Source organism: Nerophis lumbriciformis, linkage group LG15 (genome assembly GCF_033978685.3).
Source record: "Nerophis lumbriciformis linkage group LG15, RoL_Nlum_v2.1, whole genome shotgun sequence".
NCBI classification, from domain to species: domain Eukaryota; kingdom Metazoa; phylum Chordata; class Actinopteri; order Syngnathiformes; family Syngnathidae; genus Nerophis; species Nerophis lumbriciformis.
Window position 1 is genome coordinate 13,582,501 of NC_084562.2, and position 18,387 is coordinate 13,600,887.

At 40.9% G+C, this 18,387-nt stretch overlaps 1 protein-coding gene across 1 annotated transcript in view; it reads left to right on the forward strand.

The window, feature by feature from the left end:
• trpm5 (transient receptor potential cation channel, subfamily M, member 5) overlaps window positions 1–11,290 on the forward strand; it is an 87,246-nt gene extending 75,956 nt beyond the window's left edge. Inside the window, exons 20-25 of the mRNA XM_061974818.2 lie at window positions 293–461; window positions 590–768; window positions 842–974; window positions 10,655–10,727; window positions 10,808–10,898; window positions 11,015–11,290. Of these exons, the coding sequence (XP_061830802.2) occupies window positions 293–461; window positions 590–768; window positions 842–974; window positions 10,655–10,727; window positions 10,808–10,898; window positions 11,015–11,094 (725 nt within the window). The 3' untranslated portion in view covers window positions 11,095–11,290. The remainder of the gene's footprint in view (window positions 1–292; window positions 462–589; window positions 769–841; window positions 975–10,654; window positions 10,728–10,807; window positions 10,899–11,014) is intronic.
• Window positions 11,291–18,387: the final 7,097 nt, after the last annotated feature.

The window sequence follows — 18,387 nt, forward strand, 5'->3', positions numbered from 1 at the left end:
GTAACAGATTAAATCCCCATAACCGGTATTGTTAGATGCCTCTTGCTACTAGTTTTTGGCTATTTAGAATGAACAGAAATGACAAAGAAATGTGTGTTCTTGCCTCACAATATGTTGGGGATGACGTGCAAAATGAATTGAAAAAATGCAGTTTTCCTATGAAGTACATCCATTTTTGCCCGACTAAGTATAATTAAGTGCATCATTTTAAACCCCAGTGTTGCATCTAAGGCGTTGTTTTATTCATGTATAAAGCAGAAGCTGGCCTACATTGAGTTTGTTTGTCTGACAGCTGCTCGGATGCCTGGAACGAACTGCACCAATGACTCAGAGGAGATTATCAAGGGGCTACGGCCGCCGTGTCCTAACGTTTATGCCAACTGGCTGGTGATCCTGCTTCTGGTCATCTTCCTTCTCGTCACCAACGTCCTGCTGCTCAACCTGCTTATTGCCATGTTTAGGTCAGGAGTTCACAAGCTGAAAGGTTTATGTATTTATGAAAATCCCTTTTGAGTGCGTACATCCTTGCTTTTTTTTTTTTTTTTTTTTGCAATGCTTCTAAAATACTTTCTGTTTGGTGGCATGGTAGCTACACGTTCCAGGTTGTACAAGGCAACACTGATATTTTCTGGAAGTTCCAGAGATATAACCTGATCGTGGAGTACCACAGTCGCCCAGCATTGGCTCCACCGTTCATTATCATCAGTCACCTCTCCCAGCTCCTCCTCAGCCTCGTTAAGCGGCCCGAGTCCAAGCAGGAGCACCTTGGTGAGATGATTTATTGTACGCCGACAGGCGTCCTATTTAATCCTACTGGGGACCTTTTGTGTGTTTACACTAGAGCGAGAGCTGCCAGCCGGGCTGGACCAGCGGCTTATGACATGGGAGACGGTGCAGAAAGAAAACTACCTGGCTAAACTCGAGCGCCAGCATTGGGACAGCAGCGAGGAGCGACTCAAGAGTACATCCTCAAAGTATTTGTTTTTGTTCTTCTTGTTGTTATGGGTTGGACAGAGGGAGATGACGGCAACAGACACCAGGGGGTGGTAATGTTCAATAATTTCTTGTGTATATATATATATATATATATATATATATATATATATATATATATATATATATATATATATATATACAATAATCAAACAATACTAAATATACTAACTAAGGAAATGGAGTGTGACAAAATCCAAGAGTGTGTATGGTGTAAGACTATGTGTGTAGATTAGCTGTTGAGTGTTACCGTAAATGTTGAACGAGAGACGAGGAAGTCCAGGGGAGAGAGAAGTCTACAGGTCCGAATCCAAAGCGGGGGAAGTCAAGGATCGAGGGAGGCAGTCAGAATCCAGAGGGAGATCCAGGGAAAAGTGAGACGCACAGCTCACTTTCAAGGCGACGGAGGGTACTGCGGGGACGACACAAGAAAACACACACTGAAAACACGGAGGGGCAAACACAGAGAGAGCTGGATTGCATCAAGCAGGACGTGGCTTACTGTACGCGATCATAAGGTTATATTCCGGCAAGGGATGGCAGGTTGTGCCGGATTATGAAGGCAGCTCGCCCATCACGGGCAGGTGCGCGGATTGCAGATTGTCTGCAGGCGCAAGTAGGCACACCCGTAGCTGAAGAGAGCGCCTGTGAGCGTGGCCCGCGGTGCGCTCGTCAGGACGCAAAGATGAGGGTGCATTGGAATGCGCCCTGGCCGTGACACTTGTAACTCAAATCACCGTATTTGTCGGACTATAAGGCGCACTTAAAATCCTTTCACTTTGGGGCGGTATAGCTCGGTTGGTAGAGCGGCCGTGCCAGCAACTTGAGGGTTGCTTCCGCCATCCTAGTCACTGCCGTTGTGTCCTTGGGCAAGACACTTTACCCACCTGCTCCCAGTGCCACCCACACTGGTTTAAATGTAACTTAGATATTGGGTTTCACTATGTAAAGCGCTTTGAGCCACTAGAGAAAAGCGCTATATAAATATAATTCACCTCACTTCATTTTCACAAAAATCGACACGGCGCCTTATAACCCGGTGCGCCTTTTGTGTGTATTAATTCTGGTTGTGCTTACCGACCTCGAAGCTATTTTATTCGGTACATAGTCTAATAAGTGTGACCAGTAGATGGCAGTCACACATCAGTGGACCTGTGGATGCTGCCTGTTTTGTTTTTTTACATCGGTAGATCGTGGGTTCAAACCCCGGCCGAGTCATACCAAAGACTATACAAATGGGACCCATTACCTCCCTGCTTGGCACTCAGAATCAAGGGTTGGAATTGGGGGTTAAATCACCAAAATGATTCCCGAGCGCGGCTGTGGAGGGGGGCGTGGCCTGCGGGCCTGCAGCGGAACGGGGAGGGCCAGGACCAGGACCGGCCTCGAAGTCAGCGACAGGTGCGTAGATGGCCCAGGTGGGCCTTGTTATCTAATCACCTGTCGCTCTGTATAAGCAGCAGCCAGGAGGAGAGAGTTGGTTGGCGCTGGAGCGAGAGCGACACAGACACGAACCCAGAGAGACAGAATTTGTGCTGAAAAGCAGAAGAATGTAAACCCCTGAAAATAAACCAGTATTACATCCTGAAACCCAGGCTCTCATGTCGATGCTTGGTGGTCTGGAGGACCCACGGGAGGGCAACCTCCACAGCGGCCAAAGCTGCTTCTCACTGCTCCCCTCACCTCCCAAGGGGTGGAACAAGGGGATGGGTTAAATGCAGAGAGTTATTTCACCACACCTAGTGTGTGTGTGTGTGACTATCAGTGGTACTTTAAAGGGGAACATTATCACCAGACCTATGTAAGCGTCAATATATACCTTGATGTTGCAGAAAAAAGACCATATATTTTTTTAACCGATTTCCGAACTCTAAATGGGTGAACTTTGGCGAATTAAACGCCTTTCTATTATTCGCTCTCGGAGCGATGACGTCACAACGTGACGTCACATCGGGAAGCAATCTGCCATTTTCTCAAACACCGAGTCAAATCAGCTCTGTTATTTTCCGTTTTTTCGACTGTTTTCCGTACCTTGGAGACATCATGCCTCGTCGGTGTGTTGTCGGAGGGTGTAACAACACGAACAGGGACGGATTCAAGTTGCACCAGTGGCCCAAAGATGCGAAAGTTGCAAGAAATTGGACGTTTTTTCCGCACACTTTACCGACGAAAGCTATGCTACGACAGAGATGGCAAGAATGTGTGGATATCCTGCGACACTCAAAGCAGATGCATTTCCAACGATAAAGTCAAAGAAATCTGCCGCCAGACCCCCATTGAATCTGCCGGAGTGTGTGAGCAATTCAGGGACAAAGGACCTCGGTAGCACGGCAAGCAATGGCGGCAGTTTGTTCCCGCAGACGAGCGAGCTAAACCCCCTGGATGTCTTGGCTCACACCGTCCCTTATGCCACCGAAGATGATCAAGAGAAGAATATCGACCCTAGCTTCCCTGGCCTGCTGACATCAACTCCAAAACTGGACAGATCAGCTTTCAGGAAAAGAGAGCGGATGAGGGTATGTCTACAGAATATATTAATTGATGAAAATTGGGCTGTCTGCACTCTCAAAGTGCATGTTGTTGCCAAATGTATTTCATATGCTGTAAACCTAGTTCATAGTTGTTAGTTTCCTTTAATGCCAAACAAACACATACCAATCGTTGGTTAGAAGGCGATCGCCGAATTCGTCCTCGCTTTCTCCCGTGTCGCTGGCTGTCGTGTCGTTTTCGTCGGTTTCGCTTGCATACGGTTCAAACCGATATGGCTCAATAGCTTCAGTTTCTTCTTAAATTTCGTTTTCGCTACCTGCCTCCACACTACAACCATCCGTTTCAATACATGCGTAATCTGTTGAATCGCTTAAGCCGCTGAAATCCGAGTCTGAATCCGAGCTAATGTCGCTATAGCTTGCTGTTCTATGCGCCATGTTTGTTTGTATCGGCATCACTATGTGACGTCACAGAAAAATGGACGGGTGTATATAACGATGGTTAAAATCAGGCACTTTGAAGCTTTTTTTAGGGATATTGCGTGATGGGTAAAATTTTGAAAAAAACTTTGAAAAATAAAATAAGCCACTGGGAACTGATTTTTAATGGTTTTAACCCTTCTGAAATTGTGATAATGTTCCCCTTTAACTTTAGCTTTTAAAATAAATGACGCTTGCAAGTACCGGTAAGCAAGCAACACCAAAACTTTGATGTTTCATTGAGAACATAGAACATTAAACACGGTACTTAAAAGTCCTTCAAAATATTTTAGTACGTAAGCTACAAAGCCGCACCGCTTGATGGAACACAGACTATTACGGCTACCGTAGTCAGGCGTACTGTGCTTCAACATATGGGTATTATTATTGTGTGTGTGTATAAGGACCCCAAAATGGCACCTTTTAGAAGATATATTATTACATACACATATAAACCAACATTTCTTACCTACTGGTACCTGCTGATGTGTATTTGGGATCTGCATAAGTCCCGAAATTTGCACGCGTCCGCCTTTGCAGTTCGTGCCGTAGTCAATAAGCTCCTTCTTTTTCTCTATTCTCTTGTCGTGGGGCCTTCATCCTCCGCTGTTGCCATTTCTAATACAAAGTAGTGTGCAGTTCTAACTTAATCTGTCAGTAACTCGCGATGGCAGAGCTAAAAACTACCGGTACAACAAAGATGACCGGGAGAAGATGCCGTCAAAGTGAAGCCACGTAAATAAGACCGCCTATAAAAAGGTGCATCCTGAATAGAGGGTCAGAAAGCGGATTCAAGATGGTCTGTAATCAATAATCAATGCAACATTTTGACCAAAGAACCACCATTACATGTTATGTAGACCACAAGGAAGTGTTTTAAATGTAGGGGGAAAAAAATCAGAATATGACCCATTTAATGTGCCCTATAATCCAGTGCGCTTTTTGTATGAAAATAGACCTGTATCGACCCGCTCATCGGCAGTATGAATGGTATATAGTCTTGGGAAAGGTTAGACAGAGGCCTCTATACACTACACACATAGGATTTGTTTGTGTATAGAGACACCAGGCTTAGTGGTGGCTGTCACCCTAGTACAGGCCTGGGCAATTATTTTGGCTCGGGGGCCAAATTTAGAGAAAAACATGTGTCTGGGGGCCGGTATATCTGATTTTCAGGAACACTAATACAAAACCTCACAATAATGTCTGATTGAAAGCTAAAACCGTTGTGACAAAAACATTTTTACTGAATGAGACACTTAGAATGTACATGGAAATAAACAATGTGGTTTTTAAAATATTAACTATGAACGATAAAACACTGAATATTGATAACATATGAATGTCAGACCCCCTCTCGATCGACATATTTTACAATCAACAAAAATGCAACAAACACAGTAAATATGAACGCGAAGGGTAAAAGAAAAACTCCACCTACAATCTGATATATCACTAAGCTTTAGAACTTTGTTGTAAAAATCTCCTTCCGTGTTTCTCCCTGACACCCGCATTTCAGGCTGGCCGCTCTAGAAACACTCTGTGGAAACTATCCACGCCCACACTGCTTGGTGCCTCGTCTCAGATGCTGTGAATTAGATGACCATAGTAACTAGTATATCATGCAAAAGCGCAGATTCCAACCATTGAAATACTTTGTATAGTTCAAGACTTATGTTAGTTTGAAAACATCACTGCACATCATAAGTTTCAATCTTGAAGAATTAAAAAAAAAATTTGGGGAATGTCCGGCGGGCCAGGTTGAATAGTTTAACGCAGTGTTTTTCAACCACTGTGCCGCGCTAGTGTGCCGTGAGATACAGTCTGGTGTGCTGTGGGAGATGATCTAATTTCACCTATTTGGGTTAAAAATATTTTTTGCAAACCAGTAATTATAGTCTGCAAATGATGTGTTGTTGTTGAGTGTCTGTGCTGTCTAGAGCTCAGCAGAGTAACCGTGTAATACTCTTCCATATCAGTAGGTGGCAGCCGGTAGCTAATTGCTTTGTAGATGTCGGGAACAGCGGGAGGCAGCGTGCAGGTAAAAAGGTGTCTAATGCTTAAACCAAAAATGAACAAAAGGTGAGTGCCCCTAAGAAAAGGCATTGAAGCTTAGGGAAGGCTATGCAGAACCAAACTAAAACTGAACTGGCTACAAAGTAAACAAAAACAGAATGCTGGATGACAGCAAAGACTTACTGTGGAGCAAAGGCAATGTACATCCGAACATGACATGACAATCAACAATGTCCCCACAAAGACGGATACAAACAACTGAAATATTCTTGATTGCTAAAACAAAGTAGATGCGGAAAATATCGCTTTAAGAAAGACATGAAACTGCTACAGGAAAATACCAAAAAAAAGAGAGAAAAAGCCACCAAAATAGGAGCGCAAGACAAGAACTAAAACACTACACACAGGAAAACAGCAAAAAACTCTAAATAAGTCATGTCGTTACAGTACACCTACTTTGAGACAAGAGCTATATTGATGCATGGTTGGTTATGCTTTAAATTCATATCCAACAATTTCAACAACGACTTTCTACTGTCAACTGAGTTTTGTTTTTTAATGATTTCTGCTGGTCGTGTGCCTCCGGATTTTTTCAACACTAAAAATGTGCCTTGGCTTAAAAAAGGTTGAAAAACACTGGTTTAACGGGCCGCATACGGCCCCCGGGCCTTAATTTGGCCAGGTCTATCCCAGTATGTTTTGGACCCCCTCTTTGGCTAGAGTAGGAAGGTAGGTTTTTGGTTTATGCTAATTAAATAGCTTCAGTTAATCAGCTTACCTTTCTTTTTTAGAGGTGTATTTTGGTATGTTTTGTTCATTTCTTTGACAGCACCTGTATTCCCAAACTAGGCTAGTGTTGTAACCCCCGCCCCCATGGTTACTTTTCAATAACACTAGTTTTGGTTTAACATTTAAAGTTTTGGTGTTGTTTACTGGCATCATATTGCAGTCTACATGTAACTCTTATGTGTGACTGCCATCTACTGTTCACACTTATCATTACATCATGAATTAAATAAAATTGGTAAGGTCGGTAAGCACAGCCAGAATTATTCCGTACATTAGGCGCACCGAGTTATAAGGCACACTGTCGATTTTTAAGAAAATGAAAGGATTTTAAGTGCGCCTTCTAGTCTGAAAAATACGATAAATACTAAACACAATACTATATGGCTAAAACTACACAGATAAGACATGTAGCAGGTAAAACACACATTGTTAAATACAGAACACAAATTGTAGAAATTTGTAACAAAATTCAGTTATTTTACAAGCATTACGATCCCCGTCTACTACCAACCTCGTCACGTCCGTTGTGTCCTTCAGCAAGACACTTCACCCTTGCTCCTGATTAAGGTTAGGGCCTTGCACGGCAGCTCCCGCCATCAGTGTGTGAATGTGTGTGTGAATGGGTGAATGTGGAAATAGTGTCAAAGCGCTTTGAGTACCTTGAAGGTAGAAAAGCGCTATACAAGTATAACCCATTTACTATTTACATTAGTTTACGCTACGTGGGCGGTTTGGACTGCGCTGATTATTGGCAACAAGCGAGCCATCTGTATGTATCTATATGTGCACAGCAGGGGAGGTGGTTAACTATATTACCAGACGTCTGGGTGATTGTTATTGAAGTGTTTATCTGAGTTCGAAGCAAAGATTGTAATACTTTAATGTTTAAGGCATGTTTTAAAGCCCCGCTTGCAGTGCGGCGCTTCCGTGTTTAAAGCGTCACCTTTATCGGTAGTTTTGAAGCCCAAATACCTCCATTTGTTATGGTTACAGAGGGGAGATGACGGCTCAGACACTAGGGGGTAGTGATGTTCTATGATTTATTATATATATATAGTTAATAAATATATATAATAATAATAAACAATAGTCCTAAACAATAGAATGGAGTGTGTGACCAAAATACAAGAGTGTGTGGTGTAAGGCTATGTGTGTAATTGATTGTCATGTATTACCGTGATGTTGAGGAGAGCGAGAGGAGGGACAAAGCAGTAGGACAGTCCGTGAACAGGCAAGGGGGTCGAGGGTAGGAGCGAGGCAGCGTAGTCCGTGTCCGAGTAGGGGTCGAGGATCGAGGAAGGCAGTCCAAATCACACAAACGGAACGACAAGAGATCACAACGGGGAGACTCGGGAAGGCACTGCGAGAGAACAAACAAGGACGTCAGACACGGAGGGAAAACGCGGAGCGAAACAGAGAGAGAGAGCATAAGGCTTAGGCTTATGGTACACCATTCAGAAACTAAGTTCCCGCAAGGATCCTTGGGTCCACTGGTCCTTTATTCAGCTCCCTCTCATCAGGTCCAGGTGCGCTGATTGCTGATCGCCCACAGCCTTGCCGGCATGTGGGCGTGATGCGGCCGTGGGCGCGTCCCGAGGCGCGGCAAGCAGAGCGCAAAGATGAGGGCGCATTGGGATGCGCCCTGGCCGTGACACCATTTTGCGCTTCACGCACCTTCTTTACAAGTAGAAATGCCCTTTTGTGCCGTTCTTCCTCTCCATGCTGTTTTTGCATGTATGTGTGCGTGCTGACACACTTAACATCATGCGCCTCGGCTCTGTACATCACCGTTGCACAGCAGCATGCAGATGAAAAAAAGTACAGGTATTTTTCAAAGCAGTAAGTATTGTTTTTAATTCATATCACAGTACTGTATTAGTGCTGGTATACAATACAAGCCTATTAGTGATGAATTCCAAATCTGCATTGGGCAAGGTGATGATATTTGGTGGCGTTCCAATAAGATTTATGAAGACGACTGCCTGAAGAAAACATGCTAATTTCTACAGTCTTGGATGATATGGGGCTGCATGTCAGGTAATGGCACTTGGGAGATAGCTGTCATTACATCTTCAATGAATACACAGTCTACGTTGACATTTTTGGACACTCACTTCATCAATCGCAAGGGTGTTTGGGGATGATGAATTTCTTGCCATAGAGCAAAAACTGTGAAAACTTTCCTCGAAGAAAGACACACAAGGGCAATGTCATGGCCTGCAAATTGTCCGGATTTCAATCAAACTGAAAATCCCTGGTGGAAATTGAAGAAAATGGTCCGTGACAAGACTCCTACCTGCAATTGGAGAAAGTTGGAGCAAGAGTTATGAGGAGTACTGTTTGTCACTGGTGAAGTCCATGCCTCAGAGACTGCAAGCTGGTATAAAAGCCAGAGAGGTTGTGCAACAAAGTACTAGTGTTGTGTTTTTTGTTTGTTTTTCATGATTCCATCATTTTATCCTCAGAACTGACTTATTCTATAGTTTTTTCACTGTGCTTGATCTAAAAATGAAACAGTTACTGACTATAAGGGGCTGTTAGGGACATCATTCAGAATGACCTCTTACATACACTACTGAATCGCTCTCACACAAACAACTGAATTTTTGTCTCTCTCACACACACTACTGAAACGCTCTCATACGCACTAGTGATTTTTTTCTCTCTCACACACACTACTGAAACGCTCTCACACAAACAACTGATTTTTTTCTCTCACACACACACTACTGAATTTTTTCTCTCTCACGCACACTACTGAAACGCTCTCACACGCACTACTAAAACACTCTCATACACACTACTGAAGTCCTCTCATACACCACTGAAATCCTCTCTCACAAACTACTGACATTTTATTCTCTCATACACTACTGAAATCCTTTCACACACACTACTGAAGTCCTCTCATACACAATACCAAAATCCTCTCACACACTACTGAATTTTTCTCTCTCTTACGCACACTACTGAAAAGCTCTCACACACACTACTAAAACACTCTCATACACACTACTGTGTAATGGGGACGGCGTGGCGAAGTTGGTAGAGTGGCCGTGCCAGCAATCGGAGGGTTGCTGGTTACTGGGGTTCAATCCCCACCTTCTACCATCCTAGTCACGTCCGTTGTGTCCTTGGGCAAGACACTTCACCCCTTACTCCTGATGGCTGCTGGTTAGCGCCTTGCATGGCAGCTCCCGCCGTCAGTGTGTGAATGTGTGTGTAAATGGGTGAATGTGGAAATAGTGTCAAAGCGCTTTGAGTACCTTGAAGGTAGAAAAGCGCTATACAAGTATAACCCATTTATCATTTATTTATTATTTACTGAAGTCCTCTCATACACACTACTGGAATCCTCTCTCACAAACTGACAATTTATTCTCTCATACACACTACTGAAATCCGTTCACACACACTACTGAAGTCCTCTCATACACAATACCGAAATCCTCTCTCACACACACTACTGAAACGCTCTCACACAAACAACTGAATTTTTTTTCTCTCACACACTACTAAAACACTCATACACACTACTGAATTTTTTTTTCTCTCACACACACTACTGAAACACTCTCACACACAGGACTAAAACGCTCTTATACACACTATTAAAATGCTCTCACACACACTATTAAAATCCTGTCACACACACTACTGAAATCCTCTCTACCACACTACTGAAATGTTATTCTCTCATACACACTACTGAAATTCTTTCACAGACACTACTAATATGTGTTTTATTTCAAGGACACTACTGAAAACAAACTGTATGGCTTAGTGGAAACCATACAGAATATACAAATGAACCTATGAAAAAAATGTACATGGATAATGCATCGTTTTACAACAATTCAGTATTTGTATGTCTATTTGCTGTTAAGGGTTCAAAGCTTGCTGAGGATTATCGGCGGGGTTAAGGACCAAGAGAAACGCCTGGCGTCCATGGAAGCGCAAGTATGCCTTTGCCTCATCGCATATAGAAATCCATCTGTAAGAAATGAACATACATCACAACTTTGGACTTGTACGTGCAGGTCCGATACTGTGGCGAGGTGTTGTCTTGGATGGCAGAGTGCTTTGCTCTGAGCACTCTGAAATGTGGGGAAAAGGCTCCGGCTGCTCCAAGTAAGTGGAAATCCAAATAATTTTGGGGTTTTTTCTAAAACCGTTAATATCACCATACCATTAATCGATATTTTTATCTGAAATAATAGACCACTAAATCGTCATGTCTTTGGCAGGCTGCAAGGCGAGCACTGACGCCCATCAAATCCAACCCAAGAAAAAAAGACAAATAAGCAAATGTTACACTGACAATTAGTATAGGCATGATCTATTTTTAGATATTTTTGAGAATGATTTGAACTTAAGTTGCTCGTTTGAGTTATTATATTCTGTTCAATAGGTTCAACCTTGTAGGTCAGGGGTGTTCAAAGTGCTGCCCGTAGCTAATGTTTTAACAATCGTTAGCGTTCTAATGTAGGATTGAAAAAAATAGTGAAGGACACCTTGCAAGGCTGGTCAACCTGATTTGTTTTCCTATATATATATATATATATATATATATATATATATATATATATATATATATATATATATATATATATATATTGCTGTTTGTTTTTAAAGCTTTACATGGACTGGCACCTCAGTATATCTCGGACCTCATCCAAACTTACAATCCTGCGCGCGCTCTGAGGTCCGAGAGCCAGCTCCAGCTCGTGGTGTCCAAGACGAGACTTAAAACCAGGGGAGACAGGGCCTTCTCTGTGGTCGGCCCTAAGCTCTGGAACACTCTGCCCCTCCATGTTCGAACTGCTCCCACAGTGGAGTGTTTTAAGTCTCGTCTTAAGACCCACTTTTATTCTCTGGCTTTTAACACTACGTGAGTTGTGTGGTCCTCTGTTTGTTTTTAAAATTTTGCTTTTGCTTTCTATTTACTGTTTTAATTGGTTTTACCCTTTGAAATTGTTTTTAATCACATTTATTTTATATTGTTTTTAATTGTGTTTAATATTGTTGTGCAGCACTTTGGAAACATTTTGTTGTTTAAATGTGCTATATAAATAAAGTGGATTGGATTGGATTGGATATATATATATATATATATATGTACATATATGCATATATATGTATTAGTGTTGTCCCAATACCAATATGTTGGTACCGGTACCAGTACTAAATAAAGGGAATCACAAAAAAATTGCATTATTGGCTTCATTTTAACAAAAAATCTTAGGGTACATTAAACATATGTTTCTTATTGCAATTATATCCTTAAATAAAATAGTGAACATACAAGACAACTTGTCTTTTAGTAGTAAGTAAGCAAACAAAGGTTTCTAATTTAGCTGCTGACTTATGCAGTAACATTTTGTGTCATTTTCCATTCTATTATTTTGTCAAAATTATTAAGGACAAGCGGTAGAAAATTAATTATTAATCTACTTACCAGTACTTTTTAGAGGTGGTATAGTACCGAATATGATTCATTAGTATCGCGGTACTATACTTGCTATATTTGTACCAGTATACCGTACAACCCTAATATGTATGTATGTATGTATATATATATATATATATATATATATATATATATATATATATATATATATATATATATGTATGTATGTATGTATGTATGTATGTATGTATGTATGTATGTATGTATGTATGTATGTATATATATATAATGTATATATGTATATATGCATATATATATATATGTATATTAGGGATGTCCGATAATGGCTTTTTGCCGATATCCGATATTCCGATATTGTCCAACTCTTTAATTACCGATACCGATATCAACCGATACCGATATCAACCGATATATACAGTCGTGGAATTAACACATTATTATTCCTAATTTGGCCAACCAGGTGTGGTGAATATAAGGTACTTTAAAAAAAAAATGTATCTAATAAAATAAGATAAATTAATTAAAAACATTTTCTTGAATAAAAAAAGAAAGTAAAACAATATAAAAACAGTTACATAGAAACTAGTAATTAATGAAAATGAGTAAAATTAACTGTTAAAGGGTAGTACTATTAGTGGACCAGCAGCACGCACAATCATGTGTGCTTATGGACTGTATCCCTTGCAGACTGTATTGATATATATTGATATATAATGTAGGAACCAGAATATTAATAACAGAAAGAAACAACCCTTTTGTGTGAATGAGTGTAAATGGGGGAGGGAGGTTTTTTGGGTTGGTGCACTAATTGTAAGTGTATCTTGTGTTTTTTATGTTCATTTAATTAAAAAAACAAACAAACAAAAAACGATACCGATAATAAAGAAACCGATACCGATAATTTCCGATATTACATTTTAACGCATTTATCGGCCGATAATATCGGACATCTCTAATGTGTGTGTATATATATATATATATATATATATATATATATATATATATATACTAGTAAAGTACCACGATACTAATGAATCATAATCTGTACTACACTGCCTCTGAAAAGCACCGGTTTCCCCCTTTTTTTTATTTTTTTAAATTAACAGGCATGACGTCGCACCGTTGTCACATTGATGGTTTTACGAGCAGAGGAGCATGTTCGGCAGCGCACAATCACGGAATACTTAGAAGCAGACACAGTGTGGACAAAAAAGGGAGAACGGACGTTTTGGCTTAAAAACTAATGTTAAAGGTGAAGTTATAACACTAAAATGCCCACCGGAAGAGGTGCTTTAAGACATGGCTAGCTAGCTAGAAGCTAACGTCCATCCGCAGTCTGCAGTGTTTTAGCTACTTCTAAATCACTAATCCTTGTTTCCATGGCGACGAATAAAGTAAGTTTCTTACAAGTATCATCCCTGCAGGACGAGGAATAGCTAAACATGGAGCATACAATAGCTCACCGGCGTCACCGCTAACAAAAGATAGCGCTCCTGAATGTAAACAAACGCCATGGGTGGATAGACACCTAACATCCACTGTAATGATACCAAGTACAATAGCGTATTTAGTCAATACTACTATGATTATATCAATATTTTTTTTATTTATATTATGTTTATAAACTCAGGAAATATGTCCCTGGACACATGAGGATTTTAAATATGACCAATGTATGATCCTGTAACTACTTGGTATCGGATCGATACCCAAATTTGTGGTATCATCCAAAACTAATGTAAAGTATCAAACAACAGAAGAATAAATGTTTATCACATTTTAACAGAAGTGTCGATAGAACATGTTAAAAGAGAAAGTAAGCAGATATTAACAGTAAATGAACAAGTAGATTAATAATCCATTTTCTACAGCTTGTCCTTCATAATTTTGACAAAATAAATGAATAAGAAATGACACAATATCTCATCGCATATGTCAGCAGCCAAATTAGGAGCCTTTGTTTGCTTACTTACTACTAAAAGACAAGTTGTCTTGTATGTTCACTATTTTATTTAAGGACTAAATTGTCGATTGCAATTAGAAACATGTTTAATGTACTGTAAGATTTTTTGTTAAAATAAATCAATAATGCCTTTTTTTTATGATCCCCTTTATTTAGAAAAGTATCATAATACATTTTGGTCGCGGAAGAACCCTAATATATATACATATATATCAACACAACTGATGTCAGCTTTGGTTCGGAAAAAGATGACCTAAGCATCCCTAATATTTGAACCCGCTGTTTTAAACAAGAATAAAAGTGACATGGAAAAGAAAACTAATTGGAATGTCATCTCTTACAGCAAGCTTATTTAATTCAGCCTTTAGGCGCTCGGAAGCTTTTCTTGTCACACTGATCAGTCGTCTTTTATTTTAGGCCAGCAGTGAACACAAACAACATGAACAACTTTTCACTTTATGGGTTTACATTTCACTGACAAAAAAACAAAAAAAACACCATAGCAATCAAAATGGGTTAGTTATTTCCACATGACAATGTGCTTCATAATACATGTTAAGGCACAATTTGGAGACGTCAAAGCAAAATGTTAGGATTAACCCATTTCAAAAAGCAATAACCCTAAATGTGGAGCATTTCAGTCAACAATAGTTAATAGTACATTTAGTAGGCGAAATAAGGCTTGAGAAGGGTGTGTGTGGGCTGCTTTGTTTGAAATCAAAACATGATTGTACATCAGAAATCTGTATGTGCTACAAAATAAAAATCCACAGTGTTACCTTGTAATAACAGTCAGTTTATAGTAGAGGTGCAAAAAAAAAAAAAAAATCACAATTTTTATTCATTTTGTTGCTAAATCAATTCATAATTTTCTAAAATCCATCCATCCATCCATCCATCCATTTCCTACCGCTTGTCCCTTAAATGGATTAAACAAAATACAATAATAAATAAAGTTGTTTTTCGGACATCCCCATGTAACCAGAAAAACCTGTAACTGTTTTAAAAATGTTTTACTATACCAAACAATACATTGCGGAAAACGTGTTGAATTGCTACACCATTCCTAGTTTTTAGGCGGAAAATGCAGGACCATGACCACAGTCGTCCCTAGCCACTTCAAATTGTGCAGCTTTATCAATATTTTTCTTAATAACATCATGTCACTGTTTGACTCCCGCCTATAGTCGAAACATGCATATGTATGCACATGTTACAAACCCCAAACCCAGTGAAGTTGGCACGTTGTGTAAATGGTAAATAAAAACAGAATACAATGATTTGCAAATCCTTTTCAACTTTTATTCAATTGAATGGGCTGCAAAAACAAGATATTTAACATTCAAACTGGAAAACTTTATTTTTTGCAAATATTTGGAATTTGATTCCTGCAACATGTTTAAAAAAAGCTGGCACAAGTGGCAAAAATTACTGAGAAAGTTGACGAATGCTCATCAAACACTTATTTGGAACATCCCACCGGTGAACAGGCTAATTGGGAACAGGTGGGTGCCATGATTGGGTATAAAAGCAGCTTTTGTGAAATGCACAGTCATTCACAAACAAGGATGGGGCGAGGGTCACCACTTTGTGAACAAAGGCGTGAGGAAACTGTCCAACAGTTAAAGAACAACATTTCTCAACGAGCTATTGCAAGGGATTTCACCATCTACGGTCCGTAATATCATTAAAAGGTTCAGAGAATCTGGAGAAATCACTGCACGTAACATTGAATACCCGTGACCTTGGATCCCTCAGGCATCAAAAAGCGACATCAGTGTGTAAAGGATATCACCACGTGGGCTCAGGAACACTTCAGAAAAACCACTGTCAGTAACTACAGTCCGTCACTACATCTGTAAGTGCAAGTTAAAACTCTACTTTACAAAGCGAAAGCCATTTATCAACAACACCCAGAAACGCCGCTGGCTTCGCTGGGCCCGAGCTCATCTAAGATGGACTGATGCAAAGTGGAAAATTGTTCTGTGGTCTGACGAGTCCACATTTCACCGGAAAAGCTTCAAATATTGGTCTCCTCAGTTCCCAAACGTTAAGTGAGTGTTGTCAAAAGGAAAGGCCATGTAACACAGTGGTAAAAATGCCCATGTGCCAACTTTTTTGCAGCCATTAAATTCTAAGTTAATGATTATTTGCAAAAAAAAAAAAAAGTTTCTCAGTTCAAACATTAAATATCTTGTCTTTGCAGTCTATTCAATTGAATATAAGTTGAAAGGGATTTGCAAATCATTGTATTCTGTTTTTATTTACCATTTACACAACGTGCCAACTTCACTGGTTTTGTACATAGTTTTGGCCCAATTTAAGCATTTACTAGCATAAAAAAAATATCTAAGGTAGTTGTGTTCAAGAAGTTAAAGTTAAGTTAAAGTACCAATGATTGTCACACACACACTAGGTGTGGTGAAAAATGTCCTCTGCATTTGACCCATCCCCTTGTCACCCCCTGGGAGGTGAGGGGAGCAGTGGGCAGCAGCAGTGATTTAACTCCCAATTTCAACCCTTGATGCTGAGTGCTAAGCAGGGAGGTAATGGGTTCCATTTTTATAGTCTTTGGTATGACTCGGCCGGGGTTTGAACTCACAACCTACCGATCTCAGGGCGGACACTCTAACCCAGGGGTCGGTAACCTTTTTGGCTGAAAGAGCCATGAAAGCCAAATATTTGTATTTCCGTGAGAGCCATATATTTTTTAACACTGAATACAACTAAATACATGCATTTTTAAATAATACCAGTACAATAAGTCTCTTATTCTTTTTAATAGCATTGTTATTCTGAAGCTAACCATCCATCCATCCATCCATCCATCTTCTTCCGCTTATCCGAGGTCGGGTCGCGGGGGCAGCAGCCTAAGCAAGGAAGCCCAGACTTCCCTCTCCCCAGCCACTTCGTCCAGCTCTTCCTGTGGGACCCCGAGGCGTTCCCAGGCCAGCCGGGGGACATAGTCTTCCCAACGTGTCCTGGGTCTTCCCCGCGGCCTCCTACCGGTCGGACGTGCCCTAAACACCTCCCGAGGGAGGCGTTCGGGTGGCATCCTGACCAGATGCCCGAACCACCTCATCTGGCTCCTCTCAATGTGGAGGAGCAGTGGCTTTACTTTGAGCTCCTCCCGGATGGCAGAGCTTCTCACCCTATCTCTAAGGGAGAGCCCTGCCACCCGGCGGAGGAAACTCATTTCAGCCGCTTGTACCCGTGATCTTGTCCTTTCGGTCATAACCCAAAGCTCATGACCATAGGTGAGGATGGGAACGTAGATCGACCGGTAAATTGAGAGCTTTGCCTTCCGGCTCAGCTCCTTCTTCACCACAACGGATCGATACAGCGTCCGCATTACTGAAGATGCCGCACCGATCCGCCTGTCGATCTCACGATCCACTCTTCCCTCACTCGTGAACAAGACTCCGAGGTACTTGAACTCCTCCACTTGGGGCAAGATCTCCTCCCCAACCCGGAGATGGCACTCCACCCTTTTCCGGGCGAGAACCATGGACTCGGACTTGGAGGTGCTGATTCTCATCCCAGTCGCTTCACACTCGGCTGCGAACCGATCCAGTGAGAGCTGGAGATCCTGGCCAGATGAAGCCATCAGGACCACATCATCTGCAAAAAGCAGAGACCTAATCCTGCAGCCACCAAACCAGATCCCCTCAACGCCTCGACTGCCCCTAGAAATTCTGTCTATAAAAGTTATGAACAGAATCGGTGACAAAGGGCAGCCTTGGCGGAGTCCAACCCTCACTGGAAACGTGTCCGACTTACTACCGGCAATGCTGAAGCTAACCAATAATAAATAAAATACTTCTTACCAATAATGCGACTTCTTGAACAGGCGCCGTAGAAAATGGATGAATGGATTAAAATTCATGAGAATGTTTTATATTTTTAACATTATTTTTAACACTGATTACCAGCGGAATTATTCATTACTTATCATGTTAAGCAATATCAGCTAAGATTTATCTGAAAGCCAGATGCAGTCATCAAAAGAGCCACATCTGGCTCTAGAGCCATAGGTTCCCTACCCCTGCTCTAACCACTAGGCCACTGAGTTGGTGAACTGTGTGTCTATGTTACTGTACAGTGTGTGTCTTAATAGTATTATTATATTGGGTAAGACAAGTGTAAAGGTGACTATAAGCCTGTTATTTCATGTCTAAAGGGCTTTAATAAGGTTTGAAACTGTCTTTTAAAAGGTCATAAAAAAT